Source organism: Cylas formicarius, unplaced genomic scaffold, assembly GCF_029955315.1.
Source record: "Cylas formicarius isolate icCylForm1 unplaced genomic scaffold, icCylForm1.1 PGA_scaffold_4__25_contigs__length_36172078, whole genome shotgun sequence".
In the NCBI taxonomy this organism is placed as follows: Eukaryota; Metazoa; Arthropoda; class Insecta; order Coleoptera; family Brentidae; genus Cylas; species Cylas formicarius.
In genome coordinates, this window is record NW_026844334.1 from 34046407 (window position 1) to 34064214 (window position 17808).

A 17808-nucleotide genomic window follows, 5' to 3' on the forward strand; every position below is an offset into this window, starting at 1 on the left:
TTGATAACGATAAAACACAACAAATTGATTGAAATTTGTCCTGCAGCCTGTATTTAACATGGTTGTACTAATTTCAGCTATTGAAAGATTAGCTACAACATTGCGGACAAGATCAATTATATTTTCAGGGCAAGTAGCCTGCAGCCTGTATTTAACATGGTTGTACTAATTTCAGCTATTGAAAGATTAGCTACAACATTGCGGACAAGATCAATTATATTTTCAGGGGTAGTAGGCCGAGTTGAATAAATAATATCTTTTATTCTACCCGAAGGGTAAACATCGGGGATAGTAACGTCTGCCCCTTCCTATCGAACCGTTTGGATGAATCTGGTCTAACAAAATTCTAACTTCGTGAGAAAAATATACTGGACATCCATCATCTTGCAGCCACATATATCCCGATTGTAAAGGAACTTTTTCAAATATTACTTACTTACTTGGGGTAATTTGCTGCGTATACTCGCTCAGCCACACGCTTTGTCGAAGTTCGACATACTAGGCTCGTGACCCGGCTTCGCGAGTACATCGGAGGCCACCGGCCCCTGGAATGCTTTGTTCTAATGCCGATCCAGACTGGTCAACACGGTTAGATTCGTCTTTGGCATACAGCCGCCAATATAGCTCAACAAAGCCATCGCAGCCAGTTATTCCATTTAAAAAACGTTACTTTCATGTTTTCTGCAAGATTGTTACTTACTTTCATCACTTAATCAAAATCGTTTATCAAGAAATTTGAGTAGTGATTTATCGAGTGCAATAACAAGCGCACGAGTCACTCATCCGAATCCCAAACATAGGCATGGTTTCTGAATTATCAAATTTCGCAGCATACTAGAAAAGCAAAATATTATAATATAATATAAAGAAGATGATTTATTTCTTTTATGGTTTTGTACTTCAACGTCACTAACTAATAAACTTAGTCTTTAACAATATTGCTAAGTTTGACTAAACTTAATTTTTATTAGAAAAAAGTGATAATACTCAATATTTGAAAACTTTTAAGGATCTCACAACGTAGTAATAATGTCTATGAAATTGTAAAAAAAAGCTAATATAAACTAAGATAAACAACGAACTTTTATTTCAATATCAATTTATTTCAACAATCAACATCTTTTGAGTTTTAATTTTTTTTTATTTGTATGTTTGTTTTACCTTATGTCAGAAAACACCTCCTGGTCACAGAGTACGCAATCACCACACTCAGCACGTTTGATAAGCATAGGAAAGGGTCTTTTTGACGACTCCAAGTTTATTGAAAGCCATTACACTATTTTGAAGTTATCAACATTTATTTATGTAAATCTTATATAATAAAAGGCATCTAACGAGAATGATTTGAATTTTTTTCAGCTTTAAAAAACAATGTACACTCTAAGTAGGTATCATTAATATAATTTTTGTTTGCTGAAAACGGGTTTTTAATTCAAAACGTCAGGTACGCCGTCTGGTGGAAATTTCAGAACCGATTTAGTTAATAGTTTTTTTCTAAAATTTTTAAAAACATTCGTTTTCCCAATACCGTACCTTGTTGCCCTGACTGGGACACAGCCTGTAGAGGTTTGGTTAAAATATGCAAGAAATAGATTATAAAAATGCTCGAACACATTACAATTTTCTATTGAGCATATTTTGGAGTAAGCAAAATGTATATGGAGTGGGTCAAAAAGTAGATGTCGATACCAATTTCCTTTTATTTTATATCACACACAGAATCCATGTAGCATACCTTATGACATATCTCTTAGTAATTTATTTTTGAAACGAACAGGCAGGTAGCTAGTTACGGTGAAGTTCAAAGTTACATACATTATTCTGTCAATAAAAAAAGTGAATATGGCGCATCTAAATGAAACATGAAATTTAATTTTTATCGAATGTGGAAACAAAACAACTGAACAAGAAGATTGTAGTTGGTTTAAAGTAACTGTGAGTAAAATTGAGAGAAAATCTATAAAATCTATAGAAACATTTAAAAGCATTACAAGCTTTAAGTGTATCGACTTCAAATTGGGATTTGCTTTTAATTTTCATGTACTCCAAACATTTAGATTTTACCACGCGACAGCTATTTGAACTCGAAAGAGATTCGGAACACCTTCCCACATTAAGTGAATTTTTGGAATTCTTAGAAAGACGGTGTTCATCATTAGAAACTTTGACAGGTTATACAAATTTAGACAGCAAATCAAAACCGCAAAGATTTGCACATATTTCAAGTGAAAGTCCTCTAAATACCAATTTCAATTTTGAATGTTTTTATTGCAAAATGAAAAATCATACTATTTACAAATGTATGAAGTTCATTAAACACACTCCAGCTCAAAGAAAACAATTCGTGATGCAAAACAAGCTGTGTTTAAATGGCCTAGGCAACAAACACATTGCTTCGAACTTTACTTCCACTCGACGTTGTTCAGTTTGCGCAGAAAAACATCACACCTTGCTACATAACCCTCAAGGTAAGATGCTGTCATCTTCTCCCGCTATCAATGAGCAACTCTGCCCAAATGCTCAAGCCAGTCAAGAAACCGATAGCCAGAATGAACATACAACTCTGGTTTCGACAAACACTTCAAATGAAAATCCTTCTCCAAATAACATTTCATGCTCGTCTCTCAACCACACTCATGTTCTTCTAGCAACTTCTAAGGTCATCTTTCTGTCTAAAACTGGATGTAAAATTCAAGCTCGTGCTCTTTTAGATTCAGCTTCTCAAACCACATTCATAACGAATGAAGCATTCAAAAGGTTATGCACACCATCTTTTAAATTTGACATGTCTGTCACTGAAATAGGAAACAAAACAAGTCAAATTACTAAAGCAGTAAGCTTAAAAATTTGCTCTTCAAATGAAGATTTTTCTATTTCAGCAACTTGTGCTATTTTAGACAAAATCACATCGGTTCTCCCTCACGTCCAAGTTTATTTAAGTCAAATAAACATACCACCAAATTTATCTCTAGCAGATGACCAGTTTGACTGCCCTTCTCAAATTGACATTCGCATAGGTGCAGATCTATACTACAATTTAATGGCTCCTGGAATTAAAAACCTTGGAAAAAATCTGCTAACACTCCAAAACACACGTCTAGGATGGGTTGTCGGTGGACCGACTCCAATGCAAAACCTTTTTTTCAATCACTGGTGAGCACAGCACTATTCACCTGGATACCTGATCTTAATGAATTACTTCCAAAATTTTGGAAATTAGAGGAATACCCTCAGAAAACATTCTTATCTCCCGAAGATAAACAATGTGAGTCCATATTTAGTCAAACAACACAACAATTGTCTGACGGTACATTTCAAGTTAATTTACCCTTTCGTAGCGAAAATGCCCCCTCCCAGCTAGGTGATTCATTTAGATTCGCTAAACTGTGTTTCCTCTCTTTGGAAAAACGATTTCTAAGAGATCAAGATCTGTTTCTAAGATATAAATCATTTATTGATGAATATGTCAATTTAAATCACGATAAATATGTACCACTTAACCAATTGTCCGAGGGTAATTCACCACAAAAAAAATTTTTGCCTCATCATTGTGTCATAAAAGAAGGAAATGAGAAAACTATTCTCAGAGTCGTATTTGATGTCTCGATGAAAACATCTTCTAACCTCTCTCTAAATGATATCATGTTGAAAGGCCCTACTGTCCAACCTGATTTATTCGATATTCTCAGCAGATTTCGAATGTTTCGATACGTATTTACGTGCGATATTAAGAAAATGTATCGACAAGTGAAAATCAATCCCTCTCAAGTTCATTTTCAAAATAATTTATGGCGAGATAATCCCAATGATGATTTAAAATGCATCGAACTACAAACTGTAACTTACGGTACCAAATCCGCATCCTACTTAGCTACTAAATGCTTAGTCAAGCTAGCTGAAGACAACTCACATATTTTCCCACTTGCATCTGATACCATTCTATATCAGTGCTACGTAGATGATATTTTGTCTGGCTGTAATTCCAAATCTAAACTGATTCATCTCCGCTCTGAGCTCATACAATTACTGCAATCAGCAGGGTTTAGTTTGCATAAATGGCATTACATTTATCACGATCTTCACGATCGCAAATCAAATGCAAAGCATTTTCATAAAGGATGCGACAAGTAAAGTTCTTGGCTTGTCATGGAACCCTCTCGAGGATAACTTCAATGTCACTGGTCCTTCGCCTTTAAAATTATTACCAATAACAAAAAGGCAGGTGTTATCTCACTTGGCTCAAATGTTTGATCCTCTCGGTTTCATTAGCCCAATAGTTATCTCCGCAAAAATACTTATGCGGAAAATTTGGTTGAAAAGATTAAATTGAGACGATGAGCTAACCCCTGATTTAAAAATTACTTGGGAATCATTCTCACAAAATCTTAACTAAATTCCAAAGTTGAAAATTCCTAGATCGTTTCATAATTCACCGGAATACAAGAAGGATTTTCAGACGCCTCTCTTGCTGCCTACGGCGCAGTACTGTATTTACGTAGGATCTCCCATAACCAAACTGTCTCTTCGAACATTATTTGTTCCAAGTCCCGAGTAGCACCTTTAGAGACTATCTCTTTGCCCCGGTTTGAACTGTGTGGTGCGCTATTATTAGCCAAACTTGGCAATAGAGGCAAGTCGATACTACCTTACAAAGGTTTGGATGGGTTTCTTTGGACGGACTCCCAGATCGTACTCTCCTGACTGAACGATTCGCCATCTCGGTGGACAAAATTTGTTGCAAACAGAATCTCCGAAATACAGGATTTATTCCCTGCCTCATATTGGCAGTACGTAGATTCCAAAAATAATCCAGCGGACCTAGTGTCCCGAGGAGCTGACGCATACTCATTATTATTTATTATTTATATTATTTAACAGATCCAGATTTCGAAATAGAAACTGTCCCGCGAATGTTAAAGCTAGACGCTTTGCCAGAACAAAGACACGTGTCATCGCATAGTGACATATTTCAACAGGTTGCAAAGAACCTTCGCATACGTTCTGCGTTTTGCAAACAACTACAAAGGAAATTCTTCTAAAAATTGAGGCCCATTGTCAGTGTCCGAGTTGCAAAATTCCCTTACAGTAATGGTAAAATGTATTCAAATGTCTCACTTTGACGTAGAATTTAGTCAACTTCGAAAAGAAGAACCTTTAAAGAATAGATCAATTCGATGCTTATCCCCATTCGTCAATGATTTCGGCATTATCCGTGTAGGAGGTAGGCTGCATAACGCCATAATACCCTTTGAACAGAAGCATCCTATTTTATTGACCGGAAAAGTTCATTTTAGAAATGAACATATAAAATTGCTCCATGCCGGCACGCATACAGTTCTTGCCAATATTAGATTAAAATTTTGAACTCTAAACACTTTGCGTCAAAATAAAACTGTCATACATGAGTGTACTACTTGCTTTCGTTTTAAAAATATCCGCACCGAACAAATTATGGGAACACTTCCACCAGAACGCGTGTCCATAGCACGACCATTCTTGAATGTAGGTATAGATTTTGGTGGACCAATCTTTGCAAAGGACTCCTCTGTGAAAAGATCGGTAAAGTTAAAATGGTATATTGCTTTATTCGTTTGTATGAAGACCAAAGCGGTTCATATAGAACTTGTATCTAGTCTTTCACAGGAGACGTTCATATTAACATTAAAAAATTTACAACTCGTCGTGGTAACCCTGTTGCGATTTTTAGCGACAATGCCACAAACTTTCGAGGAGCGAATAATTATCTCCATGAAGTTTATAAATACTTTAAGTCAAAGGAAAACTTGGAAGGCATTCAAAATTATCTTATCAGTCTGCAGGTTGAATGGAAATTCATACCTCCAAATAGCGCTCCCTGGGGTGGGCTCTGGGAAGCAGGAACAAAATCCACAAAATTTCATCTCCGCCGACTCTTGGGTAAGACGGTCCTAACATTCGAGCAACTAACGACAATTCTGGCTCAAATTGAGAGCATATTAAACTCGCGACTCATATGTCCAATCTCGACAGATCCCACTGATTTATCATGCTTAACTCCAGGACATTTTATTATTGGGCAACCGATTACTTCTTTTCCTGAGCTCCACGTTTCTTCTCTACCTGATAAAAGAATTTCTTTTTGGCAACAATACCTTAACAGACTTCAACATAAACCCAAATTATTACAAAACTCGCACCTTTGCCTCTAGACTACGCTTCAACAGGGGGGGGAGGATGTTTAAGTTTAAAAAAACCGCGCGATTAAGGCTAACGTTCTCATTCGGCAACCTCGCTGCGCATCAGAATCGCACCCACACAACAAGTGAAGTAAGTCGCGGCTCAAAATTGCCTCGGAGGAAAGCACAAGGCTTTAAAACCCCCAGGAAGGAAGCACCCGGTTTCCAAACCCCCGGAAAGAAAGCACTCGCCTTTCAAACGCCCAGGAAGAAAGCACTCGGCTTTCAAACCCCCCAGAAAGGAAGCACCCGGTTTCCAAGGAAGCATCCGGCTCGAAGGACCAAAAAATGTGCGAGCGGGAACGCAATTGGGAGAATCCTTCGATGAAAATGAACTGCTTCTCTTTTTGAACGATTTTATTTGCACACTTGTACAAACCGAATAAATTTGCGTCTTAATTCAGGAGGTTTTTGAAATAGCTTCTGCAAGTTGTGATAGCAAGACGGCGACTGGGGTGGCTGGCACGCGGGTGCGACGTTGATGCACAGCGAGGTGGCCGAATGCGAACGTTAGCGTTAATAGCGCGGTTTTGTAAACTTAAACAGTAAATAAATGAAATTGTATGTATTGTTGAACAAATGAGAACGGATGACGGATGAGAACAAATCATACACAACATCCACAAAAAAGTATTTTGTTTGGGAGGGAATTTGGAATAACAAAATTACGGGACCTTATTTATTAAATAAACAAAATTTTAAAGTTGAAATAATTCCCGACGAATGAGAGAAAATTTGGGCAGGCAGGGATTTTAAATAACAAAATTTTTGAACATTATTTCTTTCATCGAGGTCTTAACTAGAGCCCGATATTTCTAATTTATTCAAAATGACTTAATTCTTACCCTCCCAGTTTCTTTTCTAAATTCAAATCAGCCTAATATGCCAGATAGACAAATTTTCTTTACTGACAGAGACATAGAACTTTACTGGTACTAACCTGTTGATTTCAAAATAAAATTTCTGTTTTTTATTCTTTTGTTCATAAAAAGAAGGTTTAGGGTATCATACATGAATTTTGCGTGAAATTTGACACATAATTCCATAATTGATTTAAAAAATACTGTTCTCTTTTAGAAAATAAACTTGCTACTTTTTGACCTACCAGGTATATTTTCAATTTCATGGAAAATTTCCGAAGAGAAAATTATGATGGACTTGTGCGAGTATTTTTTTGAAATCGAATACCTGATTTTTAAATGAATTTGTTCCATACTTTTGCAGTTCACTGTACCTATTTTCAGAACTTCCAGTATCGCGAGTTAGTACTCCATCGTGTGACGGATTTTTGTGCCGACTCGGACAATGTATACCCCAGAAAAATCTCTGCAACGATATTTCGGATTGTCATAGCGGCGAAGATGAAAGTCCAGAATTGTGTACAGAGAAGGAACAGCGGTGCCATCTATTGGACGATTGCAGTAAGTTTCGTAGGTTTTTTGACCCTCAAGGCTCCTCCCAAGCAGTTTATTTCTAACATTTCCATATAGGTGGCACGTGATTAATAGTACATAGAATGGCTCGTTTATTAATGGGAAGTACCTTAACTCAAAACCTGTAAAAAATGTCGAAGAAGCTTAGAAACTAGAGTTGTTTACGTTCACGTATACCTTTAAAATATTTTATTGGTATATTCAGAGGGTGTTTAACAGCTTATTTTAATTCCAGAATAAGTTCTAGTTATCTATATAAACATACCAGAATATTAAAAGGTACCGGAACGCTTAAATAGCTGTAAAACCGCTAAAGCTGGAACAAAAAAAATCATTATTCATTGTTAGAGCACACAGAGCATGAGAATGTTCAGCAGTGTGGTCAGATCTCCTGTCGATTTAAAAAATAATATCTCAAAATGTTGACGGTTTTTTAACATAAGAAATTTTTGAAGAATATCAGGGAAAGGTTACTGGAATTACAAATACCATTTCGGCTTTGGCAGTTTTGAAGATATTTAAGGGTTGCGGTACTTTTGACTAAAAAAGCGGTGTTGCCGTAGTTCAATAATTAATGGTAACAGAATTTTGAAGTTATGAGTACTTTAAAATAACAAAATTATGACGTCGGATGTAAATGTGGAAAATCTGACATTACTGAATTGAATTCTGATGTTAAAAAATCTCCAAGAATTTTATAGTTCCAACTTTGGCAATTTGGAGATAACTAAGCGTTCTGGTAATTTTTACTAAACCGGTATATCGAGTTACCGGTTAAAAGTAAAACAAACAGGTCGAAAGAAAATTCTAAATTATAATGGAATTCCAGAGAATTCCATTATAATATTTTGAGAATCCTACTGAAATTCTTCCGAATTCAATTAATTTTTTTTTTAATATTTACATCCATTATTTATTATATTAAAACAATAAGGAGCAAAAATATGATAGTTGTCATTAAACACAATATATAAATAAACAAAATCAATATTTGCTTAGATACCCAAAATTTAAAATGAGTTAGTGCAATTACAAAATAGTGTGAAAGTGGTGAAATTAATATATTATTATTACACAGGTTAGTCAATAATGAATGCTCTAAAAAGCAATCCAAAGCGGTATTTTCACGATTTAATTGAGGCATATATGGGGTGCAACCACGAGCGATATTTCACTAACGCATAGTTTTATTAGTTGTCAGCATTCATTGTGCCTGTGACATATTAATTAAGTTTTTTGCTGAGAAACGATCACTCTATTTGATATTTTCCAAAATTAATTTGTTTAGATCTCAACGATCGTTGCAATTTATGTATCATTAAAAGTGTCGGAAGCTTTAAAGGATGATTATGCCCTTGGTTTGTTAAGAATCTTTAAATACGTTTAGCAATAGTTTAATTAGTACGACTAGATATATTTTAGTGCTTGGACATTCCCTGAAATTTTTTGGAATTCCGAGGAATTTAAGAAAGATATCTAGTCGTATTGACTAAATATACCCAGTCAAACCACATTAAAGCAATCAAAGAAAGAATGAAATTAATTCTTGACGGATCTACAGCAAAAATCGGTCTCATCTATTGGCCAAAGATTTTTTATGATATAAAAACTTGTTGCGGTCGTTGGGATAGATAATAGCACATTATTTACAACAGGTGATATGACCGACTTACAGAGAAAAAAAGAAAAAAAAGGAAAGGATAAGGCTTTTGGGGTACGCATAACCCGACGCCATTCGAAGTTACCCAAGTATCGTGTGATACCATCATAATATAAATCACAGTGCGATGATAATTTGTTGAAGTTAACACACATAGCGTACATAGGGTTTTAAAAATGGATATTGGATCTGGGTAACTGCATTAAGAAAGTTATAAATTGGTCACTATCCCACCCATGATTTGACCATAGCCAAGCTACGTAACAGTAAAATAGTATTTTAATAGTAGATGAGTTACAAAAATGTCTGCCATTTCTTATTACGAATCCTAAAATTTAGATTACACTGGAAACCACTTTAATAATGTGAGGTGCAAAAGATAACGTCTAGTCAAATAAGTGGCAAGTTTATTCAGGACAATACAGTTGGTACAAAGGGAGCTGAACTAAAGCTCTCAATCTCAACAAAAAGTCGACGGTGTACCAAATAGAACCTCAACACTGAATTATGGTATCGGAGAAACCAAATTTTTGGAGACGTTTTTCAATCAATAAGTGATGATCATTTGGTCAAACGCTTTGTGGAAATCGGTGTATTTAACATCAACTTGATCTTGCTTATTCAGGGAGTCACACAAATATGAAAACAGGGAACATAAGTTGGTGATACATGATCTATTCGCATAAAAACCAGGTTGTTGCGCAGAGAGTTTACTTCCAAATGGAGGAAAGATAAATGTACGTAATATAATCTGCAATATTTTCGAAAAATTGCGTAAAATCGAAATAGGTCATCGATTTTCAGTTGGAGAATTTTTTTTTTTTGGAGAATAGAATAAACTTCGGCAATTTTTAAAGGTCTGGATAATATGGTATTCCGTCAGGAGCAGCGCTAGGTAGGTATAGTCAATGAATTGGTATGTTGAGTAGTTCGGAATTAAAGGACATGGTTGATGATGAACATGGATCTGATGGATGGATAGGACACTGTGATTGGGATCCACGAATCTACCTTCTTACTCTGAATAAATAACCAGAAATTGGTATTATCGTGTACGTTTAACTCAGCAGGATGAACAAATCATTTCTTTGGTGAACCATGATCGAGATCGCCTTCGTCTCAGCGTCGAAGTTAGCAAAGACGAGGTCTATTTAGGTTAGTTACAGAGTTATGCGGTTTAAGATTCAATATGGCGCTGCGGTTGAGTAGGGGTCTATGTCTGACATTAACAGGAGCCTAGGCAGTGAAAGAAGAAATATTAAAGTCACTCCATCAAGTCAGATCTGCCAAATATCAAGTTCGACCACAACATCTTGACTTCGAACCTGGCGGCGATGGAAATACAAAAAAAACTAAAGAGATCTTACAGCCTAAGAAGTCTATGCTGGATGCCGAAAGTATCCAGAAATACGCAGCCAAAACTGTCACGAACACCGAGCATGAAACCGCCTCCCCTGGAGATTCCGGTTAAGTCTTGCCTTGTCTGAATGGTAGATTAGATAAGAATACTGGAAGTGTTCGGAATTTCAAAAATTCTACTAAAGCTAGGATCCAAAGGAAGTTACGCCGCGCCGCTATAAAAGACCTGGGTCTTATTTCTGAGATTCTGAACATTCTGGTACATGCAGATCAATTCCTTGGCAGGAGTGGCGGAAGCTGGGTTATTTGTAGAGATCGTGGGAGCACCGCGGATGTATTTTAAAACCAGATTGTTTTCTCCGGTTGTGGATGCGTGCCTGCCTCTGGGGGACTTCTTGAAAAATGTCCTTTCCATGATTTTGTTCCGCGGCTGTAGTGGTATCACTGCGATTGTTATTGGCGATTTGAATTCTTGTCTCTGCAATCTCCGGCTACTGCTGCTTTTGACTTGATCTTCGTATCTCGCAGCCATTATGTCGTTCAAAGATACTTTAGTTATGGGTTAAAAACAAAGTGAACTTTAACAGTGTGAATTAATTTATGTATTTTAAAGAAAAGTAAAAAAAATATTACTACTAAAATCGCATTAGAACTCGCAACCTACGACATAGCAGGACACGCTCGCTGACGTGGGCCGTAACCTTCAAACTGATATACATTAAAATACTATGGCTAAAATCTACCGAAAACATTTGATCGCTCTCAAATACTGGAATAAAATACCGCAAATGTCCAAAGAAGCTATCGAAATTTTACATAATTCTACTGGAAATCTACGGAATTACATGGAATTCCACCGGAATTTCTTCGTTCTGTCCACCATAATTCCACCATCGTTTTCTCTAACATAGAGAGCTCTAGCAGAATGTGGACTGTTTACTCGATCTCAGGGGCAAAGAAATTATGATTATAAGGGAGCGCTAAACAGAATTGAGTAATATCATCAAAAGCATAGTAGATAAGTTTACAGATATGATATATCTCTTCGGATTGACATTTTACTATAAATTACTTTGAAAAAAAAAAAGTTTCACCGTTACCTTTCAGTGTGGTTGATTTCAAATGCACTTAATAGATTATAATAAACACAATAAGGAAAGGTGCTCTGATGCTCCATTCAAATGTGTACATCGAATATTAATTTCGTGTATCTATTTTGATGTCAAATCCCATTTCAAGTTTATAATACTTCAGAGCGAAATGATTTTAGCCTAAAGATATTCGGTATTTTAAAAATATTATTAACTGCCTCCACTCTTTACCACTATCTAAAAGTACAGAATTTAAGTTCAAAATAAAGAGAGTCATTTTATCGGGACCACAAATATTTTCTTTTCTACCATAGTACAACTTTACTTACTATTTATAAATCGAACTTCCTGAGTTTTCGTCAATTCTTAAGTAACCATGTTGGATTCTTCAGAAGTTAAATGATACTGGTTTCAGTCCTACCAATCATTCAGAGTAGCTGTCAACACAATAAGGATAGCAATGACGATAGTCAACCTCGGATAGGAGATGGAACCAGAACAAAATGGATTCTAGGATTTTTCTTTGGTAGAACAATTGATTGCATGTAAGAATTTTTTTGGTCAAATAAGATTTGGTTTCCAGTTTTACGATATTGTTTGGTAGCTGCTAATAAGTTGATATGTTTAATCCTGCCTTTCCACTGGCATCTCAAAGGAAAATTTAACTTTGGTGGGTCAGAGATTGACATTTTGAACCTAAAAAAGGACGATTTTCTTTGAGAAGTTGTGGTGAAGTCAATTTTATAATGGAACGCTTAATATGTTTGATATGGAAATTGTTTGAAAGAGCAGGTAGTAGGCGTTTCAATTCTGGGTTCAGTAATTCGGTTTGAGATAATTGTTCGGCCCTATAAACAACAGAGTTAATAACCGATGAGTTTTGGGTCGGATGGTGATTTGACAATGCATTAAGGTATCGATCATGGTGCATATTTTGTGTGTGGTCTTTCCTTGCATTCAAAATATTACTGACCAAATATCAACAGTTAAGAAATATAATGTTAAATTCAGATTTACCCTTGCCCGAAAATCTCTCAATATCGTTGATCTGCTAAAGACAAATTTCCGTTTGTGCCACCATGCATACGTGGAAAAAATACATTGGAGAAACAGCAGCAGTTGTCGAAGATAATCATGAATTCGGACATCAAATCTTATCCGACCAAATAAAAAATCCTGCATGCAATCAACAAAAATCTAAGAATCCATAGAAATCTCTAAACAAGCAAACAATCTTAAAGGTGCCTTTACCTTTCACCAATATGATAATTAGTCATCCAAGAAAAAGTTCATCTCTCTACTTTAGCTCCGCTCAAGAGTATATAAGCAAGCACAAAATAGGATGCGAATCAGTTTCAGTTTCTGAAGAAGCCATGATTTATCGGAAGTTCGATTTATCAACAATCGAATATAGGGAATCCAAAAGATTTGTAAATAGCATTGCAGTAGCATGAGGAAGTTTCTTTGAAAAATTCCAACTGCACATATTTGTAAAACCAGCTTAAGCAGCTTAATAAAACGCAAATTACATGGTCTCTATCAAAATTTTTATTTTAGTTTGTCCCCACACGCATTTGAAGTGTACGAACAATAAGTGCATCGCGAAGAATTCGTTCTGCGATAGAATCGACAACTGCGGCGAATACGAAGACGAGCCAAGAATTTGCTCCTGCAAGAACTACTTGAAATTAACCCATCCGGAAAGAATATGCGACGGTGTTGTCCATTGTATGGACAGAACCGATGAAGATCCGAACATATGCCCGTGTGAACTGGAAGGCTTCCAATGTGGAATGTGAGTTTGCAACTTAGGTGGTTATTTAATGTTCACTACTCATCCCTGTGTGCGTTCTAACTTACAGAACCAACAAATGTATTAGTCAGGAAATGGTGTGCGATGGTATTGACGATTGTCCACATGGAGAGGATGAGAAAACCTGCTTATCACTCAAAACTGAAGATCAGGCACGGTAAGTTCGCAAGTTGCTACACCAACAACTTGGGCAATCAACCCAGCTGGTAAAGTTACATCAATTGGTATAAACAAATTCGTCGTAAAGGAATAGAAGAAAAAAATTGTAAGGATTTTAAATTTTTTTATCGAACTTCTAGTGGGAACTGGAATACAGACTAGAAGAGTTGGGAACTGGGTGGAAGTGGAAGTTCATTCTCCTTTCGCTCAATGCCAAAAAGAAAGGAAATGTAGTTTTGGCAGTGTAACTTACATAAACCACAGCAATTTGCAATGCCCAATTAAAATATTTGAAAGTTGTAAGTTCCAAAAGTTGTTTGGTTTTGCTGTAAACATTTCAATTAATTTAAATAGAACATCCTCAATGTTACTTCATTTTTGGATTTCCGAGAAAATTTTATATTTGGTCTCTCCACATTTTCTCTATAATTAGTCGCAATAACTTTTTAGATATTCTTATTAATTAAAAAAATATATAAAAAAGGAAAAATGGGATTGATTGATTTATGGCCTATGCCATTACCTGTTATTTCTAAGATACAAAGCTTCGTTTTTTTCAAATAATGCAATTTTATATTTTAATATTTCGTTTTTATTTCAAAGTTAATGAAACCCCAAAGTTCTTTCAAGTTGGCAATGATTTTATAAAGAGTTAAGGAACTCTGGAACTGGCGATCCATATCAATCCATTTGTACCCCATGGATTTTCCACTACCTGGCTATCTAAATAATTTTCTCTTTCTAAGCCTGTGCAAAAGAGAGTTGGATTATTGAATTATGTTGATGTTCCCTGACTACTTTAAATCCACACGCACAACGAAGGTTTATTACATGAATAATACTAGATCTCATTAAGTGCTTCAACAGAAGTTAAATCCCCGTCACAGTACAATATAAATATATCATAAAATAATTATTGTATTTCAGGATGAATGCGGGCGAAGTATTGACTCGCACAGCTGGTGTTTGGCACTCAGGTTGCTTCAGTTTAACATACACAAGTTCACAACTCGAGGATATATGCACGCGCCTCGGATTTGCCGGTAGGATATTATTATTGGGGTTTTTTTTTAGGGGCATAAACACCGTCTCGGATGACAGGTAAAGACCTGAGTCGCGGTTAAGATTGTCAGGTTGCTTATAGATTTCTATAGACTCTCGGATTTTTTGGTGAAGAATTGATTACATTCAAGAATTTTTTCGAGTAAAACAATAATAAAACATTTTATTTATTTATAAAACTAAAATCTTAACCGCGACTCAGGTTTTTACCTGTCACCAATATGGAAATCATTAACCCAAGACGGTGTTTGTGCGCCTGATTTAGCTCCGCCCCCATCAAACAATATAAAAGCAGGTTCAGAGTAAAATGCGAGCCAGTTTCAGTCAAGCTCTGAAGAAGCCAACAGGATGATTGGTGAAACGTTGCCTAGTTCGACTCAACAAAAACCGATGCAGGAGAAATCCAGAAGTTTTATAAAAAGTGTTATCGAGGTCTTATTATATTAACGTACGGTGTATTCAGAATGTATATCACACTGATTTTTGAAGGATTCTCCCCTCGAAAATTAATTACGACCTTCATAAATACTTTTACTGGGTTAACTCAACAACTAACAATGTCGTCATAGGCAAGGGACAAAACAGAACAGAAGCATGTAGAGCGATAAAAAAGAAAATGAGAGACTGTGAATTAGATATAAAAAGAGATGTGGAGGAAAACAGACAAAGAAATAAACTTAGAATAATTTATTAGAGAAACCACGTTATCAACACAGAACCAAAAATTTCTTCTGAGAAAATGACTGACAACAAGCGAACACTAACATCAAACTAGTCAGTCTAGTGACAGCTGAAATAGAAATTCAGTCCCTATCATATGGGGAAACAGTAAAATCCCTAAAAAAGCTAAAAGAAAAACATCAAAACTGCTGGTAGCGACAAACAGTACATAGGTCAATTCATTAAAAGCATTCGAAATACAGAGATGTATAGAAAGGTGTGATAGTACTCATCCATGAAAAAAGAGACAACATGCCATAAGATACTCTCCAGATTCCTAGATAGACAGAGAGCTATTTTAAATATTTTTTAATTTTAACCAGACATTCGAGAAAGTAGCTGAAGTGAAGTTGTGACAAGCAATGCAGAATCAAGACTTTCCGAAAAAAAAAATCTTAAATTAAAATATACAAGGATGTAAAGTGAGGTTGGGACAGAATTACTCAAACCACTTCAACATTAATAATAGGCTCAAACCGGGTCACCTGAACTATTTAACATATTGTTAGAATATACCATTAGAAATACTAAAATTGCGACATCAACCGTTAATGAGGGTCCCCATCTACTCCTGGAATTCGAAGACGGAATGGACATGATTGGCACCAGCACTGTCGATACGAAGGAATACTAACATTCGAAAAAGAAGCGACAAAAATTTACCAAAAAATAAATGAAGCCAAAATAATTCCGCTTGCAGAAAGAGGCACCTTCCTTTTCCTGGTGAAGATCACCATCTCTACCTTGCCAGGATTGACAGCTAACTTGCTGTTCCGGCACCATTGTGAGAATCTTGCTAGGAGCCCCTGCATCCCTCGCACGTCCGTCTCCTGTGTCATTATCACAAGGTCGTCTGCATATGCCTGAGCATAGACCCCGTGTTCTTCCCCCAGAATATGCAATATCCCGTTCACCACTGGGCACCACAGGAAGGGGGGCAAGACCCCACCCTGTGGACAGCCCCGTGATGAGTCGATGGAGACCTGCTCCCCACTCAGTCTTGCCTCAACCCTCCGGTCGGTTATGGAGCGGAGCGGATCCATTTTACGATGGCCGTCCCCACTCCGGTACGCTCCACCGCCCTGCAGAATACCGAATACCGGGCAATATTATTGAAGGCCCCTTCAATGTCAGCGAACACGCACACCTACAGCTGTCCGAGCCCATATCCTCCTCCAACTTGGAAGTCAGATGTCTCAAGTCTCTCCAAAGTTTTCATAATGAAGCTGGTGAGCCAAACGGGCCGGTATGACTTCAGGTCCATGTAGTCGTTCTTCCCTACCTTGGGGATGAACACTGCCCTGCTGTGTCTCCACAGCTCGGGGACGCATCTCCTCGCAATGGAAGCTCTGAACAGATCCATCAGCGGGCGTGTCAGGAGTTCTCCGTCCCTTTGCAGCAGAACCGGAAATACTCCATCCCCGCCCGCCGACTTGAAGGGGCCAAAGCATTTAAGACACTATCAAAAGGGACAAAATTTTACTGCTTGGATTTAAGCCTGTATATTTTAGTTCAATGAATAAAATAAGTAAATTTCAATAGAATAAAATTTTTAAAATCACCTACTGATTGAAACTTTCAAGAACCATCAAAAAGGAACAACAACCGTGCATTTGTACCGGGTGTCTCACATAAGGCTCATTGCTTGGAGCATCCTGCATAATTCAAAACTGAATAACTAAAAAATTTCCTTGAATGCAAAGAATTTTTGTGTTTAAAATTCCCTAATAATAATCATAAGTTTTGAGAAAAATGCAAATCTCTATTTTTTTACAGAAAATAGCGCGACCCAACTTACCCCTCCAAGAAATGTTAGCTCGATGTCTGCTTTAAGGCCCACTTTCGACGAATTTGACGTTGTGTGGCTTCGCAGAATGGCCGGAAATCTTTTCAAATTGAGACTACGCACAGGAAATGACCCCTACGTGAAATTTGAAGAAGACAACACCTGCCATAGATTATTTATAGCTTGTTTATAAAATTGCTTTAAAACTTTACTCGATTTTGCTCTAGCCCTCCATAACATCTAATTCCGATTTTCATGCTCCGTTTCTCAATGCGAGTAAGTAATAAAATGTAAATTCGCAATGACCGGTATCATAAAACATGGCCGACAACTTAAAAAATGTCAAATAGTTTCCGACAAATTCCGTAATTCAGTTTTTGAAACCTACACACATCGACACTATAAGAGCCGATGTATTTCAAATGGAAGAAAAATTGTGATTTTTAATATAATTTGCTGTTTTAGTGAAAAGTTGAGTTTACTTGCAGTTGTGACTAGCGCTTCAAAACT

General features: G+C 36.6%; 1 protein-coding gene across 4 annotated transcripts in view; it reads left to right on the forward strand.

The window, feature by feature from the left end:
* Positions 1-17491, forward strand: part of LOC132701000 (serine protease nudel-like) — a 181079-nt gene extending 163588 nt beyond the window's left edge. For all 4 annotated transcript variants that reach the window (XM_060668606.1, XM_060668607.1, XM_060668608.1 and 1 more), the window contains 5 exons: positions 7460-7636; positions 13316-13553; positions 13621-13728; positions 14658-14773; positions 17289-17491. In XM_060668606.1, the coding sequence (XP_060524589.1) occupies positions 7460-7636; positions 13316-13553; positions 13621-13728; positions 14658-14773; positions 17289-17491 (842 nt within the window). The remainder of the gene's footprint in view (positions 1-7459; positions 7637-13315; positions 13554-13620; positions 13729-14657; positions 14774-17288) is intronic.
* Positions 17492-17808: the final 317 nt, after the last annotated feature.